The following is a 21,516-nucleotide window of genomic DNA, read 5'->3' as shown; positions in this document are numbered from 1 at the left end:
GAATTTTGGGTAATATCAAACTAAGGACAGAAAGGCCTGTAGGTTTTCTTTAAACATTATCAGGTGCAAAGCAATTGCACTCAGAGAAGAATCTTAAAAACCTGGAAGAATTCACACACTGCTTTACCATTAATCTTTCCTATGAGCCTCTGTTTATGTGCTAATATCCTGCCTGAAAGACAGATACTCAAATTGCAATTGCTCTTTACCGTTGAACTTTTAAAATCACGAACCAAATGTTTTCTTGGATTTGTCTCTGCTAAGGTATTTCCTCTCTCATTTTTTATTATCCCTTTTAGGCATATTTGTCAATGTTAATGAAAGCTGACTTTTTAATATATACCAAGAATTAGAAATTTTATTGATTGTTTTGCTATTACCTTGATCAGTGACTAACAATAATGAAGGTGCCCCCAAAAGCAAGTGAATCACTGTTTTCATCACCTAACTAGCAAAAGGCCTGGGGGCCAGCCACGTTATTAAGTAATACCTAACATTATAATAATTTGTGCTCTCATGATGTGCTAAACTTGTTACTTGTATGCAACCTCAAATAATTCAAGGTAGAATACAATGATAAATAGCTTTCTTAACTTGATGTTCATAAGAAAAGTCACATTGGCCGGTCGCGGTGGCTCACGCCTGTAATCCCAGCACTTTGGGAGGCCGAGGGGGGTGGATCATGAGGTCAAGAGATTGAGACCATCCTGGCCAACATGGTGAAACCCCATCTCTACTAAAAATATAAAAATTAGCCGGGCATGGTGGCACGCACCTGTAGTCCCAGCTACCTGGGAGGCTGAGGCAGGAGAATTGCTTGAACCTTGGAGGCACAGGCTGCAGATCACGCCACTGCACTCACAGCCTGGTGACAGGGCAAGACTCTGTCTCAAAAAAAAAAAAAAAAAAAAGAGTAGAACATAGTATTAGTATGTTTGTTTTTCTGGACACGTCCAGGCTCCCAGCTTGTCCCATGAGAATCTTAAATTCAACACTTCCACAGGCAAATCCATCATCTTTCTTTTTTTTAAATTTTACTTTAAGTTCTGGGATACATGTGCAGAACATGCAGGTTTGTTACATAGGTATACATGGGCCATGGTGGTCTGCTGCCCCATCAACCCGTCCTCTAGGTTTTAAGCCCCGCATGCATTAGGTATTTGTCCTAATGCTCTCCCTCCCCTTGCCCCCCACCCCCGACAGGCCCTGGTGTGTGATGTTCCCCTCCCTGTGTCCAAGTGTTCTCATTGGTCAACTCCCGCTTATGAGTGAGAATATGTGGTGTTTGGTTTTCTGTTCCTATGTTAGTTTGCTGAGAATGATGGTTGCCATCTTCATCCACGTCTCTGCAAAGGACATGAGCTCATTCTTTTCTATGGCTGCACATCTTTCTTTAAGACTGGCTCCCTCCCTAGATCTCGCTAATTTAGCCATCATCATCCCTAGTCCCTCAATCTACAGGTCTTAAGATCATGTGTCATCCTGTGCATGTAGCCAGCCAAGTGGCATCATTCCACGTCTACAACACCCCTGCAGCAGCCCCACCTTCCCGTTCCCACCACCAACTACTCTTGGGCCAGGTTTTCATGATTCCCACCTGGGACAAGGAGGCTGGCAGGATGGCTCCCTGCAGCTCTCCCTACTCCAGTCCATCTCAGGCAGTTGCTGCCATTATGTCTCTTCCCAACCCCTTAACCAGACATCAAATTCCTGGCTACAGAGCCACCATCCTGAAAGCTCCAGGGCAGGCCCACGTTTGCATTCCCTTTCTAGCATATCAGCAGCTTGTATTATTGAGTCTGGCACGTGGCAGGCATCAGTCAATATTTGGTGAAGAAAAGGATGACGATATCAATGGATCCCCACTCATCCACTCATTCTATCACTTGGGCCTAAAAGGGGCCCAAAGTTCTTCCAGCTGTATCTTTTTGTTTGTTTGTTTAGATGCAGTCTTGATCTGTTGCCCAGGCTGGAGTACAGTAGCACGATCTTGGCTCACTGCAACCTCCGCCCCCCAGGTTCAAGCAACTCTCCTGCCTCAGCCTCGGGAACAACTGAGATTACAGGAGTGTGCCACCACACCCGGCTAATGTTTTGTATTTTTAGTAGAGATGAGGTTTCACCATGTTGGCCAGACTGGTCTCAAACTCCTGACTTCAAGTGATCCACCTGCCTCAGCCTCCCAAAGTGCTGGGATTACAGGCCTGAACCGCTGTGCCTGGCCTCTTCCAGCTGTATCTCACTGGTCCCGATGGACCAGTGGCTGTAGTCCCATCAGACCACGGATGATTTTGACACATAACAATGTCTACAGACATTTTGGGGTATCACACTGAGAAGTAGGTGGTGCTGCTGGAATCCAGTGGATAAAGGCTGGAGATGCTGCTAAACATCTCAAAACACACAGGACAGGAACCCACAACAAAATCGAGCCCATAAATGTCAACAATGCTGGGGGGTTGAAAAACCCTGCTTAAGACATACCACAGGAATCCCCCCAGATAGACCACTATCTGCTTCTCCAACACACTCCATACTTCCTGATATGGTTTGGCTGTGTCCCCACCCAAATCTCATCTTGAATTGTAGCTCCCATAATTCTCACACGTCATGGGAAGGACCTGGTGGGAGGTAACCTTATCATGGGGGCTGGTCTTTCCCATGATGTTCTCATGATAGTGAATAAGTCTCACGAGATCTGATGGTTTTATAAAGGGCAGTTTCCCTGCACACACTCTCTTGCCTGCCACCATGTAAGACGTCCCTTTGCTCTTCCTTTGTCTTCCACCATGATTGTGAGGCCTCCCTAGCCATGTGAAGTGTGAGTCCATTAAACCTCTTTCCTTTATAAATTACCCAGTCTTGGGTCTGTATTGGGTCTTTATTAGCAGCGTGAGAATGGATTAATACACTTCCCCTCCACTTTCCAGGATGTGCTCTCCATTCTACCAACTCTTCCTGCTGAAATCCCTTCTACCCTTCCCTGCCAGCTCAAATGCTCCCTGCCCTGTAGGCAGATGCAGCTCGGCCTCCTTCACTCATTCAAGCAGGTATGTTCTCAGCACCTGCTCTATGACACCGGCTGTAAGTGGTTGGACATTCAATGGTGTGTAATGCTGATGGATCTTGTTCCTTAAAACCTTACACGATAGCAGGGGAGATGCACAACAAACAATCAAATAAGTCAGTTACACAAGTCAATTACACACTTCACTCTTTACAACCGCAGGGTAATCAGGCTGATTGCAAGACAGAGTGGCCAATGGGTGGGGCTGTGGGGACGTGCTCCAGGGAGGGGGCACTGCCCCTGGGTGACCAGAAGGCTGGAGCGGGAGGCGGGGATAGACCATGCTGACAACTGACTTTGGGCCTCTATCTCCTGAAACCCTTAACCGAGCTCCAGTGGAGCTCAGACTGAGGCATGAGTGCCCAAGTTCAAATCCCATTTGTACTCTTTACCAGCTACGTGACATGATGCAAGTTCCTGAACGTCTCTGGGCCTCAGTCTCCTTATCTGCAAAGTAGGAATAACAGCTCCTACCTCAAAAGGGTAGTTGTGAAGAATTAATGACTTAAAACATGTAAAGCATTTGGACGAGACACAGAGCAAGTGGTCAAAAGTGAGTTACTCGTACCATGACTACTATTCATAGTAACCCCTACCCTTCCCTTAGCAGTGACAGACTTTATAAAGACTCAGCTGTCTCTTGGTTCCTACAGCACATGGTGGGGCTGAGAAAACATCTGACGAGAGACACATATATATTTACATGCTTTGGTCTTAACATCTTTTCCTTTATATACTGTGGATATTGCTTTGGTTATAAAGCAGCAAAGATGGGGAGCTTCACAGCTGCCTGGAGGCTTTCTAGCTAAAGAGGAAATGGCAACAAAATGCAATTTTTGCAGTTTCTCACGATAGCAATCTGCATAGTGAATCACAATCTAAATGTCTCCAGCAATACCCTTCAACTGCTCTGGGGACTAATCTTATTTCAGTGGTTTTTTTTTTAAAAAAAAAAAAAAAAAAAAAAACACACACACCAAAGAGTAGCCAAACAATATTTACCACTTTGGGACTCTTTCTGACTTAACAATCTTAATGTCCCCACTGTGAAGCTGCCAGAATGGTATGCAGCAGATAAGAGTGTCCTTCATTAGTGGCTGTTTAGGGGTTGGGGCTCTTTGGGGGCAGTTTCAGCACAGGGGTGCAGAGTTTCTTCTTGGATTAAGGAAAATGTTCTAAAATTGATTGTGGTGATGGTTGTACACCTCTGTGAATATACTAAAAGCCACTGAATTGTACACATTTACACTGTTAAATCAGAAAGAAGCCCAAAGTGGTAAATATTATTTAATTAACAATTCATATGGTGAACTGTAGGGTATGCTAACAGTTGTTAAAGAAAAAAAAAAAATAGTGTCCTTCAGGACCCTGTCCCTCCCCCTACCCCCAAAATAATTAATTGTGACGGCAATATCCTCAGAGTCTCCAAATGACTTGTCCTAAGTACAGGTTGCATATCTCTTATCTGAAACGCTTGGGACCAGAAGAGTTTCAGATTCCACATTTTTTCAGATTTTGGAACATTTGCATATGCAAACTGGTAGTGCATTCCTAATCTCTAAAATCTGAAATCCGAAATGCTTTCGAGCATGACCTTTGATCATCAAGTCAGTGCTCAAAAAGTTTCGGTCGGATCTATTGTCAACCTGTACAAAGGTAAATTCACCCAATCTCTCTTTACTTGGCCTAAATGCATCCAAAAGGCAGTTTCTGAGACACACAAAAGCTTCTGAGTCATGGCTTCGCTGCCACAATGGCCGTCCTTCCAAAATCTTTATCTGCAACTCTTCAGAGAACTAAGAAAGCAGATGGGCTGGGACTTCATGGGCAGGCGGCTTTCGGCATCACTGGCTTTGGCCGACGCCATTCGAGACAATGGTTAAAGAGGGGAAATTTCCAGAACCTCTCTCACTTTTCAAGAGCAGAACTCCACTTGGGGTTTGCCTGGTTTTGGTGGATGTTTGCTGTTATTTTTTCTCCCATTTCCCTAATAAGACAGCAGGCAGCTGCTGCCCCAGGCAGCACTCTGGGAAGAATTGGTAGAAGGCACCTTCTCTGGGCAGAAGCAGCTGTGTTGGCACAAGGCCAGCTAACAGAAGCCCCAGATGCAAAGAGAAGGTAATCCTTCCTCCAGGCAGATGTGCTCCATGTGAGGGCACCCACAACCTCTGCCTCTAGATGCTTTGGAGTAGTGCACAAACAGTGCACAGCCACCTGAAGTAGTCATGCAACTTTTTTTTTTTTTTGGAGACGGAGTCTCGCTCTGTGGCCCAGACTGGAGTACAGTGGCATGATCTTTGCTCACTGCAACCTCTGCCTCCCAGGCTCATGCAGTTCTCCTGCCTCAGCCTCCAGGTAGCTAGGATTACAGGTGCAAGCCACCATGCCCAGCTAATTATTCTATTTTTAGTGAAGATGGGGTTTCACCATGTTGGCCAGGCTGGTCTCGAACTCCTGACCTCAAGTGATCCACTCGCCTCAGCCTCCCAAAGTGTTAGGATTACAGGCGTGAGCCACCATACCCAGCCAACAACTTCTATTGGTTTGATCAATACCTTGGTCTCAGCTTTGTTTAGTTCGGAGACTCCATGGTACATGAGAGCAGTGGGTTGGACAGATACACACAGGTGACCCAGGTGAAGTGTATTCATTCACACTCATCCATTTACTCAATATTAAATGGTCACTGAGGCCAGGCCTGGTGGCTTAGGCTTGTAATCCCAGCACTTCAAGAGGCCGAGGCGGGCAGTTCACTTGAGGTCAGGAGTTCTAGACCAGCCTGGCCAACATGGTAAAATCCCATCTCTACCAAACCACAAAAATTAGCCAGGTGTGGTGGCATGCACCTGTAGTCCCAGCTACTTGGGAGTCGGAGGCAGGAGAATCACTTGAACCCAGAAAGCAGAGGTTGCAGTGAGCCGAGATCATGCCACTGCACTCCAGCCTGGGCGATAGAGCAGGACTTTGTATTTAAAAAAAAAAAAAAAAAAAGCCACTGAATGTCTACTACTGCTAGACACCATCCTAGGTCTGGGCTTCTTGCTCCTCAAGAATTTGTAGTGTACAGGTAGAAAAAGACAGCAAAGTCACAAGAAGAAACACACAACTGGCCAGGCATTGTAGCTCACACCTGTAATCCCAGCACTTTGGGAGGCCGACCTGAGGTCAGGAGTTCCAGACCAGCCTGGCCAACACGGTGAAACCCCATCTCTACTAAAAAATACAAAATTTAGCCAGGTGTGGTGGTATGCACCTGAAATCCCAGCTACTTGGGAGTCTGAGGCAGGAGAATCGCTTGAATCCGGGAGGCAAAGGTTGCAGTGAGCCGAGATCATGCCACTGCACTCCAGGCTGCGCGACAGAGGACAGAGTGAGACTCTGTCTCAAAAAAAAAAAAAAAAAAAGAAAAAACCTCACAACGAGATACCACTTCACACTGATTTGGATGGTTATAATAAAAAAGACCGGCAATAAGAAATGTTGGCAAGGATATGGAGAAACTGGAACCCATATACACTGCTGGTGGGAATGTAAAATGCAGCGTCTGCTTTGGAAAATAGTTTGGTGGTTCCTCAAAATATTAAACATAGTTACCGTATGACTCAGCAATTCCAATCCTAGGTATCTACCCAAAAGATATATGAACAAACATCCTTAAGAAGATGTGTCTGTGACTGTTCATAGCAGCTTTATTCCCAATAGACAAGAGGTGCCCAGATGGGTGAAATGTCCATCAGCGTCAAAAAAAAAAAAAAAAAAGTCCAAATGTTTATCAATAGGTGGTCGGATAAACGAAATGGGTTATCCATACAATGGAATATCATTTAGTAAAAAGGAACAAAGTATTGGTTCAAGCTACAAAATAAGTGAGCCTCAGAAGAGGCCAGTCACAAAAGACCACATATTATTCCATTAACATGAAATGTCCAGAAAAGGCAAATCTATAGAGGTAAATCAGTAGTTGCCTGTGCTGGGAGTGACAACATGCAGAGACTTGCAAGTGGATATAAAACTTCTTTTTTGGGAAGGTAGAGATGTGCTAAAGTTAGATTGTGACTGCACCACTCTAAAGTTACTAAAATCCCTTGAGTTGTAAACTTAAAATGCATGTTATAGTATATAAATTATACCTCAAGAAAGTTATTAAAAAATTTAGGCCAGTTGCAGTGGCTCATGCCTGTAATCCCAGTACTTTTGGAGGCTGAAGCAGGAGGATTGCTCAAGTCCAAGAGTTCAAGACTAACCTGAGTGACATGGCGAAACTGTCTCTACAAAAAATACAAAAATTAGCCAAGCGTGGTAGCACCTTCTGTGTTCCTAGCTACTCAGGAGGTAGAGGTGGGAGGATCGAGGATGGCTTGAGCCCAGGAGGAGGAAGCTGCAGTGGGCGGAGATCATGCCACTGCACTCTAGCACAGGTAACAGAGTAAGACCCTGTCTCCAAAAAAATTTTTAAAGCAGGCCAGGTCCAGTGGCTCACGCCTGTAATCCTAGCACAGGGATGTCCAATCTTTTGGCTTTCCTGGGCCACAACGGAAGAACTGTCTTGGGCCACACATGAAATACACTAACATTAATGATAGCTGATGAGCTTAAAAAAATCGCAGAAAAATCTCAACTTTTAAGAAAGTTTAGGAATTTGTGCTGGGACGCATTCAAAGCCATCCTGGGCCACATGTGGCCAGCAGACCATGGGTTGGACAAGCTTGTCCTAACAGTTTGGGAGGCTGAGGTGGGAGGATAGCTTGAGTTCAGGAGTTCAAGACCAGCCTGGGCAACACAGTAAGACCTTGTCTCTACAAAAAATACTTAAAAACTAGCCAGGCATGGTGGTGCATGCCTGTAGTCTCAGCTACCCAGGAGGCTGAGGTGGGAGGATCACTTAAGCACCACAGGTTGAGGCTGCAATGAGACATGATCACACCACTGTACTCCAGCCTGGGTGACAGAGCAAGACCACCTCAAAAGAAATAAAATATAATAAATAAATAAATTTTTTAAAATGAGGAAAAACCCTGACATTCAAAAATAAAATTAATTGTATTTTCTGGAAATGTTATAGTGCAAACTTTTTACATACGTGTGCTGGTCACTCTATCTCTTGACTGATGATTACAACCAAGAGTTGAGAAAGTAATCATAAGCTCTATTTACTCATAGGAACCCTCAAATAAGGGGACCTTCAAATATATCTCAAATAAGAGATAACTAGTTTGGCCTAAATGTGTCACACAATTTAAAGCATTTATTTCATCATCATCATCCTGTTAGAATTTTTAAAACCACAATATTTTCAACTTTGTTCAAACTTGGAGATACCTTTCCAGGTCTACTATTTCTAGAAAAGTTCTTAGGTGAGACATGCAAGAGATGGAGTGAGTTATTTTTTTACTGAGACTCTATTTATTCTCTGCCAAGGGAGAAGTTTTCCGGAGAGTACAAGGAAAGATTCAGGATTAGCAAATTCCATCAGCTTCTTAGGAATGAAATGTCTGGGAAAATAATCTTTTTAAGAATACCACCCATTAGTCCAGTTCTCTGAAGGGAAAACAGCAAACTGGAAAAACAGATTCAGACCTAAAAATAATTAAATATAAGTCACTTTAAAAGCATATTTTATCTTGATATCTCTCCCTTTTAGGACTTCTTCAAAACAGAAGCCATAAACTTCTCAAAAGACAATTACTAGAAGAAAGTAGTCCTAATTAGGATATGTGTCAAGAAAACCTAATTATCAATTTGCCTAATTAAAATGAGTATCTGAACATGCCTTAGGAATGTGAGCTTTCTCAGGTGAGACGTGTACAATTTTTTTTAATCAACATCCGTCAACAGAGCTTAGCAGATTATGTTAACAGGGAGCGGATGACTGAAACCAAGTGTCACACACACCACTACTGGAAGGAGTTGATGGGAATACTGTCACTCACGTAAATCACCGGTGGGAGGAAATGGGTCTTAAAGCAAAGCGCTCTTTCATTTAAATGGCAGGCTACACTTGGAAAACAAACTGCTCAATGAGCTGATTCTGCAGCAAAGGTGAAGGGTTCAGAGCTGTGATTTTTAGGGACTGTTGCTTGAGTTAATCAAGTCCCTTTGACGGTGTGTGTTTTGGCAAGAGAAGGGGAAAAGTCAGTTTTTCGTTTTTTTTTTTTTTTTTTTGAGACACAGTCATCACTGTCTCCTAGGCTGGAGTGCAGCGGATGATCTCGGCTCACTGCAACCTCCGCCTCCCAGGTTCAAGCGATTCTCCTGCCTCAGCCTCCCGAGTAGCTGGGATTACAGGTGCCTGCCACCACACCGGGCTAATTTTTTTAATTTTAGTAGAGACGGGGCTTCGCCATGTTGGCCGGACTGGTCTTAAACTCCTGGCCTCAACCAATCCACCCAATTCGGCCTCCCAAAGTGCTGGAATTACAGGCGTAAGCCACTGCTCCCAGCCTTGAAAAGCTAGTTCTTTCTCAGTCTGCCCAAGGGGCAACTCTACTGGCTTCCCAAGGAGCCTGGAGAGGCCTCTGATGCCTCTAAGGGCACCTCTCCAAGTTGTCAGTGATGCTAAGACAGTCAGGACCTCGGGGAATCGTCAATGAGTGCAATGGAAGCAGCAATGGTAGGCTAGGGTTCAGCACCTAGTAATGTGAACCCACAAACCTGGGGTTCTCAGCAGAACACTTTGAGGCTGGGCCTCTCCAGGCTCTCCGTTAAATGACCCATCCTGGGTGTGCCTACGGGACTGCATGGCTCATAGAGGAGATCAAGTGCTGGCCCCACTTCTAGATTTACTCAGGGCTAAGAAAAGTTCAGAGTCACTCCCTCCTCCTATCAGCAGAGTAGGTATCTTATAGATTTATCGTCAAGTCTTTCTCCACCATCCCCATTCTTATCCAGGGGAGCTGCTCTCTGATCCTCTGGTCCCAGTGGTGGCCTCCTGGCAGCTGCAATGGCCTAGGAAGCTTCTGTACCTCAGCATTCCCATTATCTCCACTGGAAGACACCCCGTGCCCAATAGGTACCTCCAGCTACAGCAAATAAACACATTCAAAGTGAACAATGGGGGCCAGGTGCGGTGGCTCATGCCTGTAAATCCCAGCACTTTGGTGGCCGAGGCACCTGAGATCAGGAGTCCCAGGCCAGCCTGGCCAACATGGCGAAACCCTGTCTCTACTAAAAACACAAAAATTAGCGGGCATGGTGGTACATGCCTGTAATCCCAGCTACTCTGGAGGCTGAGGCAGGAGAATCGTTTGAACCTGGGAGGTGGAGGTTGCAGTGAGTAGCATCACTGCACTGCAGTCTGGGTGACTGAGCTAGACTGCGTCTCAAAAAAAAAAAAAAGTAAACCATGGGGGACTACAGAAATGCAGCCTCCGGACAAATCCTTGAGCTCCAGCTTCCAACTGGATTGATACCAAGTTGCTCTAAAGTAGAAATGCTTTTGTTGCCATTGCTGTAACCAGACCATTCTTTTCAGAATAACCATCTGATCACGCATCCTTGCTTCCTCACACAACCAGCTTGAAACCTCTTGATGCTATTAGGATACGACGAAAATCCTTAGTTACCACCACCTCCCTCTCCAGCCTCATCCCACACCATGTCCCAACCTCATCTTTCTGCTCCAGACTCAGAGACTTCCTTCAGCCCTCATCCTTCCCTTTCCCATCCTGCCATGTCCTGGGACTCTCACACTTGCTCTGCCCGTGGTCCACAATGGTCTTCCCTCCCTTCCTGGCCCAGTTAACTCATACTCCTCTTTTAGCAATCAGACGAAACAACACTTCCTCAGGGAAGCCCTGCGTGAATGACCTCAGAGCCCACCAGTAGCCAAGCATTATTTTTTGTGCCCTAGCTTTGTACCTGGATTATTACAAGCCTCTAAGAGCATGTAACTTGAACCACTCCCCCGCCCCCAACTTCCTATTCTCCACAATACTGTACAGTGCAATAGGAATATAAGAAATATTTCCTTACGGTTTTTTTGTTTTTTTGTTTTTGTTTTTTTTGAGATGGAGCCTTGCTCTGTTGCCCAGGGTGGAGTACAGTGGCACATTCTCAGCTCACTGCAACTTCTGCTTCCCGGGCTCAGGCAATTCTCCTGCCATAGCCTCCCAAGTAGCTGGGACTACAGGCATGTGCCACCACACCCAGCTAATTTTGTATTTTTAGTAGAGATGGGGTTACGCCATGTTGGCCATGCTGGTCTCGAACTCCTGACCTCCGGTGATCCACCTGCCTCAGCCTCCCAAAGTGCTGGGATTACAGGCATGAGCCACCGCGGCCGGTCCACAACAAATATACAGGCGTGAGCCACCGCAGCCAGCCCACAACAAGTATTTCTTGAACTGAAAAAAAAAATAATAATAATACAGCAGAGTAACAAGGAACTCTCATATACTGCTGGTGGGAGTATAAATTGGTGCTACCACTTTGGAAGGCAGTTTGACCACATCTAGTAATGCTGGGGATGATTATACCCTATAACCCAGAACTTAGCTTGTAGGTATATGCCTCGGAGTAACTCTCCCATGTGTCCACAAAGAGATTTGTACAGAATGTTCACACTGTTACCAAGGGCAAAAACCAGAAACAACTAAATGGCCATTGTATTAGTCAAGATCCTTGCAGGAAAAAGCTGGCATTCTCAAATTAGGATGATTTTAAAAAGGGTTTAAAAACGGATTACTTGGGGTGGGTTGGGTGGAAGAAACCTACAAGGGAGTGTGGTAACCCAAGGTTAGAAAAGCAGAACCATTGCCACTCCCACGCCTCAAAGGAGGAAATGGTTACTCAAATCCAGAACTAGAGGGAATGAGAAATGCTGTCCTGAGAAAAGGAGCGACCTTGACCTTCAAGGGTGGGGAGGAAGACAACCAGATGAGGCAACCCCACAGAGAGTAAACTGCAAGAATAAATACAGCTGCCTTTTGCTTCTCTCCCTGCTCTTATTTCTTCTCAGGGCTCCCCACTGGCTGAGCCCAAAGGAAAACCAAAAGGCAACGAGCCCACTGATGCAGCTCATGGAGGGCAACCCCCTAGGGCATGGTGGGGAAGGGAAAAAGGTGTAGAGAGGCAAAGAGAAGATATTCAGCATATACATCAACAGAATGTATAAGGTATATAATCATCCAATGGAATGTTGCCCAGCAAGAAAAGAGCAAAATCTTCATGTTGGACAAAAAAGACAAGTTGCATTAAAGTACAGTCGTCCCAGGCCAGGCGCGGTGGCTCAGGTCTGTAATCCCAGCACTTTGGGAGGCTGAGGATGGTGGATCACCTAAGGTTGGGAGTTCGAGACCAGCCGGGCCAACATGGAGAAACCCCGTCTCTACTAAAAATACCAAATTAGCCGGGCATGGTGGTGAGTGCCTATAGTCCCAGCTACTCCGGAGGCTGAGGCAGGAGAATCGCTTGAACCCGGGAGGCGGAGGTTACAGTGAGCCAACATCGTGCCACTGTACTCCAGCCTGGGCGATAGAGCAAGACTCCGCCTTAAATGAATAAATAAGGTTTTACCATAGAATTACCGGAGAAACCTACTTTAGATAAGGTAGCAGGTAAAGTCTCTCTGAGGAAGTGAATGAACTTTAAAATGAGGTGTGATGGTTGAGAGGGCCAGGCTCACCAACCCTGCTAAAGAAGGAGAAAACAGCAAGCGCCAAGACCCTCAGGGAAAGAACGGCCTTGGCCCTTTTAAATGCAGTTCAAATAAGGGTAACAACAAAACCTGTTTCAGAATTGGGCAAGAGAAAGAATGACTACCCTGAAGGAAGTGGACACAAGCCTGATCACGTAGGGTATTTAGGGTGACTTCCCTGGGGTTATAAGGCTGGTGAGAGCCTGGGAGGCGATCTGGCTCCAGGAAGCAAAAAGCCACGGAGGGGAATCAACCAACCAGAAACAAACCTCCCTCTTTACTTAGCACCTAGCATGCGTCCAACACCGGGTTACAAAAATACTTTTGATCTGTTTACGCTTCCAACAACCCTATGAGGCAAGTATTATCAAACCCATTTTTATGGCAAAGCAGATAATGTAAATCCAAAATCCAAGCACTTTACTACGACTCTCCACTGCCCTCCCTCTCTACTGCTCTGATGGGGCAATGTTACCATTTCGGTGAATGACTTATGGTAAATAACCGTAATTACGGAGTACAGAATACATAACGGTGAACAACCTTAATAAAACCGACGCCCTCTAACATGCACCGAGCGCTTATCCAGTAACACCCACAGGTATTCCCGTTTCACAGATGTGGAAGCTGAGGCCAAGATGCTAATGCAGGGCTTGGAAACCAGGTCTTGCTGCAGAGCCCAAGCTGTCATTACTATGTTTTGCTACCTTCCGCTTACTTCCCTTCTCCGGGGGAAGTTAGGTCAAGGTCAGGTAGGCTCCTGGACCAGACCGCTCTCCCGCACTCGCCTCTCAACTGCGCCCCTGGAATCCCTAAGTGCAGGCTTTGATGCAGCTATGGCGGCCCCCAGGCCCAGGTGCAGCCCCGGATGGTGTCCGACTGGCGGAGCGCACACCTGAACAAAAGGTTCCCCCGGCGGAAGGTTCCGCAGCCCCAGAGTCCTCTCCCCGGGTGAGGGGCGGGCAGTACCTGCGGGAAACGCGTCAAGGGTCCTGCCCCGGGCTCTGTGGAAAACACCCCCCGCCTCTGCAGCCGACATGGCGAGCGAGTTTCTGGCCTTCACTTAGAACACTGCGTGGGTGGAAGCCGCGCGACTTCACACAGAGAAACCGCTGGACATGCCCCGCTTCGGGCGACGCCCTTTGCTCTCGGGGCGGGACTGGGGCGGGACGGGGCGGGACTGGGGCGGGACGGGGCGGGACTGGGGCGGGACGGGGCGGGACTGGGGCGGGACGGGGCGGGGCCCGGTGGCTCGGGGCGCCACTAGTGCTGCCTGGGCGGAGCAGAGGCGCCAGCGGCCCCTCTGGGATCGACCTGCGCGCCTGGCGAGTAGAGACTGTCTAGGGCACGCGTGGGCGGGGATAAGGCTTTGGGGGCAGTCCTTTCCTAAAGGCAGAGTTACTAGATTTAACAAGTAAAAATGCAGGACTCCCAGTTAAATTGGAATTTCAGATTTTTTTTTTAAATAATGACTGACTTGGTATAAATACGTCCTATGCAGTATTTGGGAGCTACTTACGTTAAATGTTTTTTTTCATTATCTGAAATTCCAATTGAACTGGGCGTCCTAATTTTTTAAAATTTTTCTCTTTTTGCAGGTTTGAATGGAAGCGTCCTGATTCTTTTTATCTGACAACTCTATCATAAAGTCAGAAGGAGCCACTGGGGTGGCTTACGCCTGTAACCCCAGCTCTTTGGGAGGCCAAGGAGGGAGGATCGCTTGAGTCCAGGTGTTGGAGACCAGCCTGGGCAACACAGCGAGAGACCTTGCCAATACAAAAAATTAAAAAAAAAAAAAAAAAAAGATGAAAAGGTGGATGTCTTGGAGGACTGTCTCAGCTTGAACTTCCCAGTGGCTGCCACCATCTTTCTGTTATTATCTTTGCTTCCTATGCACCAGGCAGGGCGCTAAGCACTTTGCACGCGGCTCACTTAATCCCCACTACAGCCCTAGGAGGTGGTGCTGTTATTAGCTGCATCCGTCATTTGGGGAAACTGACGCTCAGAGAGATGAACGAACTTGCACAAGGTGACACACATCTAGAGAGGTAGTAAAGCTGCGAGTAACCAAATTAGGATCTCTTCAACTCAAGAGCCGTTGTACTGAACCACTTAGCCAGCATTTGTCAAACGTGTTGAAAATACAAATTCCAGAATGGACCTATTGAATCCAAATCTCTATGAAAATTATCTGTGTTTTGTTGTTGTTGTTCTTGTTGTTGTTTTGAGACAGGGTCTCACTCTGGTTGCCTAGGCTGGAGCGCAGTGGCACAGTCTCTGCAGTCTCGACCTCCTGGGCTCAGGTGATTTTCCCACCTCAGCCTCCTAAGTGGCTGGCACTATTGGCGTGCGCCACCATGCCTGGCTAATACTTTGTATTTTTAGTAGAGACGAGTTTCACTATGTTGCTGATCTGGAACTCCTGAGCTCAAGCAATCCGCCCACCTGGGCCTCCTAGAGTGCTAGGATTACAGGCATGAGCCACTGTGCCTGGCCTGAAAATGATCTGTTTTTAACAAGCACTGCGGGGGAGCTCTTATGATCTTACAAATTTGGGAAATTATTTTCTAAACTAGCTGCCTACATCCAAAGCACTCTTTGAGTAGCTAATATTGCTATAACTACTGTTCTCTAATCCTTGACAAGAGTCACCCATGAATCACAGTGGTTAAGAGTATAAGTGCCTGTGAGTCCTGGAGTCAGTGGGCTTGGATTAATCCCAGTTCTACCCACTTACTGGTTGTATGCTCTTGAAAATTGCATAGTTTCTCTATGCCTCAGTTTCCCTATCTGTGAAATGGAAACAATAGTAGCATCTAGGTCATAGGGTTGCGGAAAGGCTTAAATGAGTTCATGTATCAAAGTGCTTAGAATAATAGTTCTAATAACAAATGGTAGGTACTCAATGAATATTAGCCATTGTTATTATTAATCAATCACTATAATCCTATTCCCTGAACACAGCCTGGCCCAGAGGAAGAGTCCTAAGAAATGTGAAGGAGGCCGGGCGTGATGGTTCACGCCTGTAATGCCCGCACTTTGGGAGGCTGAGGCAGGCAGATCATGAGGTCGAGAGATTGAGACCATCCTGGCCAACATGGTGAAACCTCATCTCAACTAAAAATACAAAAATTAGCTGCGTGTGGTGGTGCACGCCTGTAGTCCCAGCTACTCGAGATGCTAAAGCAGGAGAATCGCTTTAACCCGAGAGGCAGAGGTTGCAGTGAGTCGAGACCCCGCCACTGCACTCCAGCCTGAGCGATGGAGTGAGACTCCGTCTTTAAAAAAAAAAAAAATGTGAAGGGGAAGCTGGGCACAATGGCTCATGCTTGTAATCCCAGCATTTTGGGAGGTCTAGGCAGGAGGATTACTTGAGCCCACGAGTTCAAAACCAGCCTGAGCAACATAGGGAGAGCTCATCTCTATTAAAACATTTTTTTAATTAAAAGAAATGTGAAGGAGAGAATGAATTATAGAAACAGACCCTGCCTCTTATCCACTAGCTTTGCAGTCATACTGGCCATTCAGTTCATTAAACATGCAAATTAATTTCCCTCTCTGCATATGCAGTTCTTTCTGCTTAAAATGCCTCTTCCCAGCTGGGCACCATGGCTCATGCCTATAATCCCAGCATTTTGGGAGGCCAAGGCAGGTGGATCACGAGGTCACGAGATCAAGACCATCCTGGCCAACATGGTAAAGCCCCGTCTCTACTAAAAATACAAAAATTAGCCAGATGTGGTGGCACGTGCCTGTAATCCCAGCTACTTGGGAGGCTGAGGCAAGAGAATCGCTTGAACCCAGGAGGCGGAGGTTGCAGTGAGCTGAGATCGCGCCACTGCTCTCCAGCCTGGTGAAAGAGCAAGACTATCTCAAAAACAAACAAACAAAAAAGTCTCCTCCCCTGCTGAGCTAAAGCCCATTTGAACATGAAGGCCTGCACTTAAATAACACTTCTGTGGAGAGGCCATGCCCTACCCATTTGCACAATTTGCCGATCTAAACTAGGTCTCCCTCATTCTATGTTAGAGCACTATGTTCTTGTCCCTCATTGCACTTTGCACAGTTGATAATTATATGTTTTCAGGTATAATTATTTATTTAATGTTGACTTTCCCGACTCAACTATAAGGTCTATTAAGTCGGTTACTTTTTAAAAAAATTTATCGTTTTGGCCGGGCGCAGTGTCTCATGCCTGTAATCGCAGCACTTTGGGAGGCCAAGGCAGGCAGATCATTTGAGGTCAGGAGATCGAGACCAGTCTGGCCAACATGGTGAAACCCCACCTCTACTGAAAATATAAAAATTAGGTAGGCATGGGTGCATGCCTGTAATCTCAGCTACTTGGGAGGCTAAGGCAGGAGAATCACTTGAACCTGGGAGGCAGAGGTTGCAGTGGGCCAAGATTGTGCCACTGCACTCTAGCCTGACTGACAAAGTGAGACTCTGTCTCAAAAAAAAAAAAAACTATTATTATTTATAAAGATGGTGTCTCACTATGTTACCCAGGCTGGTCTTGAACTCCTGGCCTCAAGTGATCCTCCTGCCTCAGCCTCCCAAAGTGTTAGGATTACAGGCATGAGCCGCCACACCCAGCTGAGGGCAGTTGCCTTGACTGTCTAGCTCACCAAGCAGGATGCCTGAGGCATAGACACTAAATGGTTGTTGCATTAATAAATAAATGGATTATGAGTATCTTGACAAGATAATCATATTCCGAACCTCAGCAGCAATTGGGAATAGATCTATAGGCCAATCTGGAGCAACTTCAAAACTGTACCAGTGCATTGGATGATAGCAATAGCTGCAATTGCGAAAGGAAAATAAATATTGAGACCCCAAAATCACTAAGCCGAAGGGAAAAGTCAAGCTGGGAACTGCTTAGGGCAAACCTGCCTCCCATTCTATTCCTAAAACACACAGCTACTAAGGCTGGGTGCGGTGGCTTACACCTGTTATCCCAGCACTTTGGGAGGCCGAGGCAGGAGGATCACTTGAGATCAGGACTTTGAGATGGCCAACATGGTGAGACCCCATCTGTACTAAAAATACAAAAATTAGCCAGTTGTAATGGTGCGTGCCTGTAATTGCAGGTACTCGGGAGGTTGAGGCAGGAGAGTCGCTTCAAACCAGAAGACGGAGGTTGCAGTGAGCTGAGATCGTTCCACTGTGCTCCAGCCTGGGTGACAGAGGGAAACTCCATCTCAAAAAAAAAAAAAAAAGCAAAAAAGAGAAAAAAAAGCTACTAAGATAAAAAAAGCTACGTACCTCGCTCAGAAGGAATTTCCTTGTGGACAAACGACAGACAGAACTCAAAGTCATCCCTCTGCTCACTGAGTTAAATGCATTTCTGACTGCCTCCTTTGGAACAGCTAATCAGAAACTGGAAAGAATGCAACCTTTTTTTTTTTCCCCAAGGCAGAGTCTTGCTCTGTTGCCCAGGCTGGAGTGCAGTGGCGTGATCTCGGCTCACTGTAACCTCTGCCTCCCAGGTTCAAGCGATTCTCCTCCCTCAGCCTCCTAGGTAGCTGGGGTTACAGGCGTCTGCCACCATGCCCAGCCAATTTTTGTATTTTTAGTAGAGACAGGGTTTTGCCGTGTTGGCCAGGCTGGTCTTGAACTCCTGACCTCAGGTGATCTACCTGCCTTGGTCTCCCAAAGTCCTGGGATTACAGGCATGAGCCACCATGCCCAGCCACCTTTTGTCTCTTATCTATCTATAACCTGGAAGCCCTGTCCCCACTTCGGGTTGTCTCACCTTTCCGGACGGAACCAATGTACATCTTACATATATTGATTGATGTCTCATGCATCCCTAGAATGTATAAAACCAAGCTGCGCCCCGACCACCTTGGCACATGTCATCAGGACCTCCCGAGGCTATGTCATGGGTGCACATCTTTAACTTTCGCCAAGTAGACTTCCTGAATTGTCTGAGAACTGTCTCAGACATTTGGGATTCACACTTTTTTTTTTTTTCTTTTTTGAGACAGAGTTTTGCTCTTGTCACCCAGGCTGGAGTGCAGTGGTGTGATCTTGGCTCACTGCAACCTTTGCCTCCGGGTTCAAGTGATTCTCCTGCTTCAGCCTCCCAAGTAGCTGGGATTACAGGTGCACACCACCATGCTAGGCTAATTTTGTATTTTTATTAGAGACAGAGTTTCACCTTGTTGGTCAGGCTGGTCTTGAACTCCTGACCTCAAGTGGTCCCCCTGCCTCGGCCTCCCAAAGTGCTGGGATTACAGGCATGAGCCATCATGCCCAGCCTGGTCTTGCCAGAGGTGTTTGAACCAGAGAGACTCCATCTTGAATAGGGGATGGGTAAAATAAGGCTGAGACCTGCTGTGCTGCATTCCCAAGAGGTTACGCATTCTAAGTCACAGGATGGACCTTAGGAGGTCAGCATAAGATACAGTCATAAAGACCTTGCTAGGGCTGGGCGCGGTGGCTCACACCTGTAATCCCAGCACTTTGGGAGGCCGAGGTGGGTGGATCACGAGGTCAGGAGATCGAGACCATCCTGGCTAACACAGTGAAAACCCGCCTCTACTAAAAATACAAAAAATTACCTGGGCGAGGTGGCAGGCGCCTGTAGTCCCAGCTACTCGGGAGGCTGAGGCAGGAGAATGGCGTGAACCCGGGAGGTGGAGGTTGCAGTGAGCCGAGATCGCGCCACTGCACTCCAGCCTGGGTGACAGAGCAAGACTCCATCTCAAAAAAAAAAAAAAGACCTTGCTGATAAAACAGGTTACAGTAAAGAAGCCAGCCAAAATGAAGATGGCAATGAGAGCAACCTCTGGACATCCTCGCTGCTCATTATACACTAATTATAATGCATTAGCATGCTAAGAAACACCCCATGAGCACCATGACAGTTTACAAATGTCATGGCAACATCAGGAAGTTATCCTATACGGTCTGAAAAGGGGAGGAACTCTCAGTTCCAGGAATTCCCCACCTCTTTCCAGGAAAACTCATGAATAATCCACCCCTTGTTTAGCATACAATCAAGAAATAACCATAAAAATGTGCAACTAGCAACCCTCAGGGCTGCTCTGCCTATAGAGTAGCCATTCTTTTATTCCTTAACTTTCTTAATAAACTTGCTTTTACTTTACTCTATGGACTTGCCCCAAATTCTTCCTTGTGCAAGATCCAAGAACCCTCCCTTGGTGTCTGCATAGAGACCCCTTTCCAGTAACAGTCTTATGGCCCCTAGCCAGGCACTGACTTGGTGCCAAGACGACAACTTCTCTATGATTTCATTTATTTTTATTTTTTTGAGATGGAGTCTAGCTCTGTCGCCCAGGCTGGAGTGCAGTGGTGCAATCTCAGCTCACTGCAAGCTCTGCCTCCTGGGCTCACACCATTCTCCTGCCTCAGCCTCCCGAGTAGCTGGGACTACAGGTGCCCGCCACCACACCTGGCTAATTTTTTGTATTTTTAGTAGAGATGGGGTTTCACCGTGTTAGCCAGGATGGTCTCGATCTCCTGACCTCGTGATCCACCTGCCTCAGCCTCCCAAAGTGCTGGGATTAGAGGCGCTAGCCACAGCACCCGGCCTCCCCATGATTTCATTTCTGACCTAACCAGTCAGCACTCCCAACTCACAGGTCCACTAACCACAAAATTATCCTTAAAAAACCTGATCCCCAAATTCACAAGGAGACTGATTTGAGTAATAAAATTCTGGTCTCCGGCACAGCCAGCTCTGAGGGAATTAAACTCTCTATTGCAATTCCCCTGTCTTGAAAAATTGGCTCTGCCCAGGCAGCAGACAAGGAGAACTTGTTGGGCAGTTACATCCTCTGCCCTTTATAATTTTGACTTTATCTTCACTCTCTACAGAGAAGACTTCCTCCCAATCACTTGGAAACTCCAGGCTCCTCCTTCATGGGAGCAGAATGGCTACAGCAGTTCTAGACCACATTCTCATGAGACACCACCCAGTGAGGTGAGGAAGGGTCTTTTATTTCCTCTGAAGCCTCCAGCAAACATCCCCTGCATCACTGCAATGCCAGTTTAAAACCAAAGTCAGAAGGATAGATGGCATATTTAAACTGGCTGCAGTCATGAGGCCCACCCTAAAGAAGCCATGGTGTCAATTTCACCCTAGTTACATGCCTAAGAATGGGGAGCACAATTCTCTTAAAATGAAATCTTGACGCCATTGTCCTGAGAAAGGAAGAACCAATTGTTAAAAAGAGCCAATAGAAAATCCATGACATTCCCCTTGCAGGAGTGAATGTTGAGGTGGGAGTGGGGGAGTCACAAAGGCCGGTGACTACCATCCCCGCTGTCCACCCTTTAAAAAAACTGCCCTTTTTCTTCCCTCCCACTTCTTGTAACAGCTATACTTGTAAAAAGCCCGAATCTACGCGGTGGCTTATGCCTGTAATCCCAGCACTTTGGGAGGCCGAGGCAAGTGGATCAAAAAGTCAAGAGATTGAGACCATCCTGGCCAACATGGTGAAACCCCATCTCTACTAAAAATACAAAAATTATCTGGGTGTGTTGGCACACACCTGTAGTCTCAGCTACTTGGGAGGATGAGGCAGGAGAATCACTTGAACCTGGGAGGAGGTTGTAGTGAGCCAACATCGTGCCACTGCACTCCAGCCTGGCAACAGAGCAAGATTCTGTCAAGAAAAAAAAAAAAGCCCTAATCTAAATGTGCTGTTATTTAGAGTCCCAGATATATGATTAAGAACATCAGTTTCTGTACTGGGCTGTAGAATAGCCTCACTTCTTGAAGCAGGCAGAACAATTTGTCCTAACACTCAAGGGCCCTAGGCTGCTGAGCTTTTATAGTTCT

The 21,516-nt window shown here is 46.5% G+C and overlaps 1 protein-coding gene across 2 annotated transcripts in view; it reads right to left on the bottom strand.

Annotated features, from left to right (window-relative positions):
- Window positions 1-13,835, bottom strand: part of CPPED1 (calcineurin like phosphoesterase domain containing 1) — a 125,847-nt gene extending 112,012 nt beyond the window's left edge. For both annotated transcript variants that reach the window (XM_032144790.2, XM_032144795.2), the window contains exon 1: window positions 13,671-13,835. In XM_032144790.2, the coding sequence (XP_032000681.1) occupies window positions 13,671-13,740 (70 nt within the window). In that variant the 5' untranslated portion in view covers window positions 13,741-13,835. The remainder of the gene's footprint in view (window positions 1-13,670) is intronic.
- Window positions 13,836-21,516: the final 7,681 nt, after the last annotated feature.

The sequence above is a fragment of the Hylobates moloch genome, unplaced genomic scaffold (genome assembly GCF_009828535.3).
Source record: "Hylobates moloch isolate HMO894 unplaced genomic scaffold, HMol_V3 SCAFFOLD_23, whole genome shotgun sequence".
NCBI classification, from domain to species: domain Eukaryota; kingdom Metazoa; phylum Chordata; class Mammalia; order Primates; family Hylobatidae; genus Hylobates; species Hylobates moloch.
The sequence above is the reverse complement of the archived record's forward strand: the minus strand, read 5'-3'. Positions and strand labels throughout refer to the sequence as shown.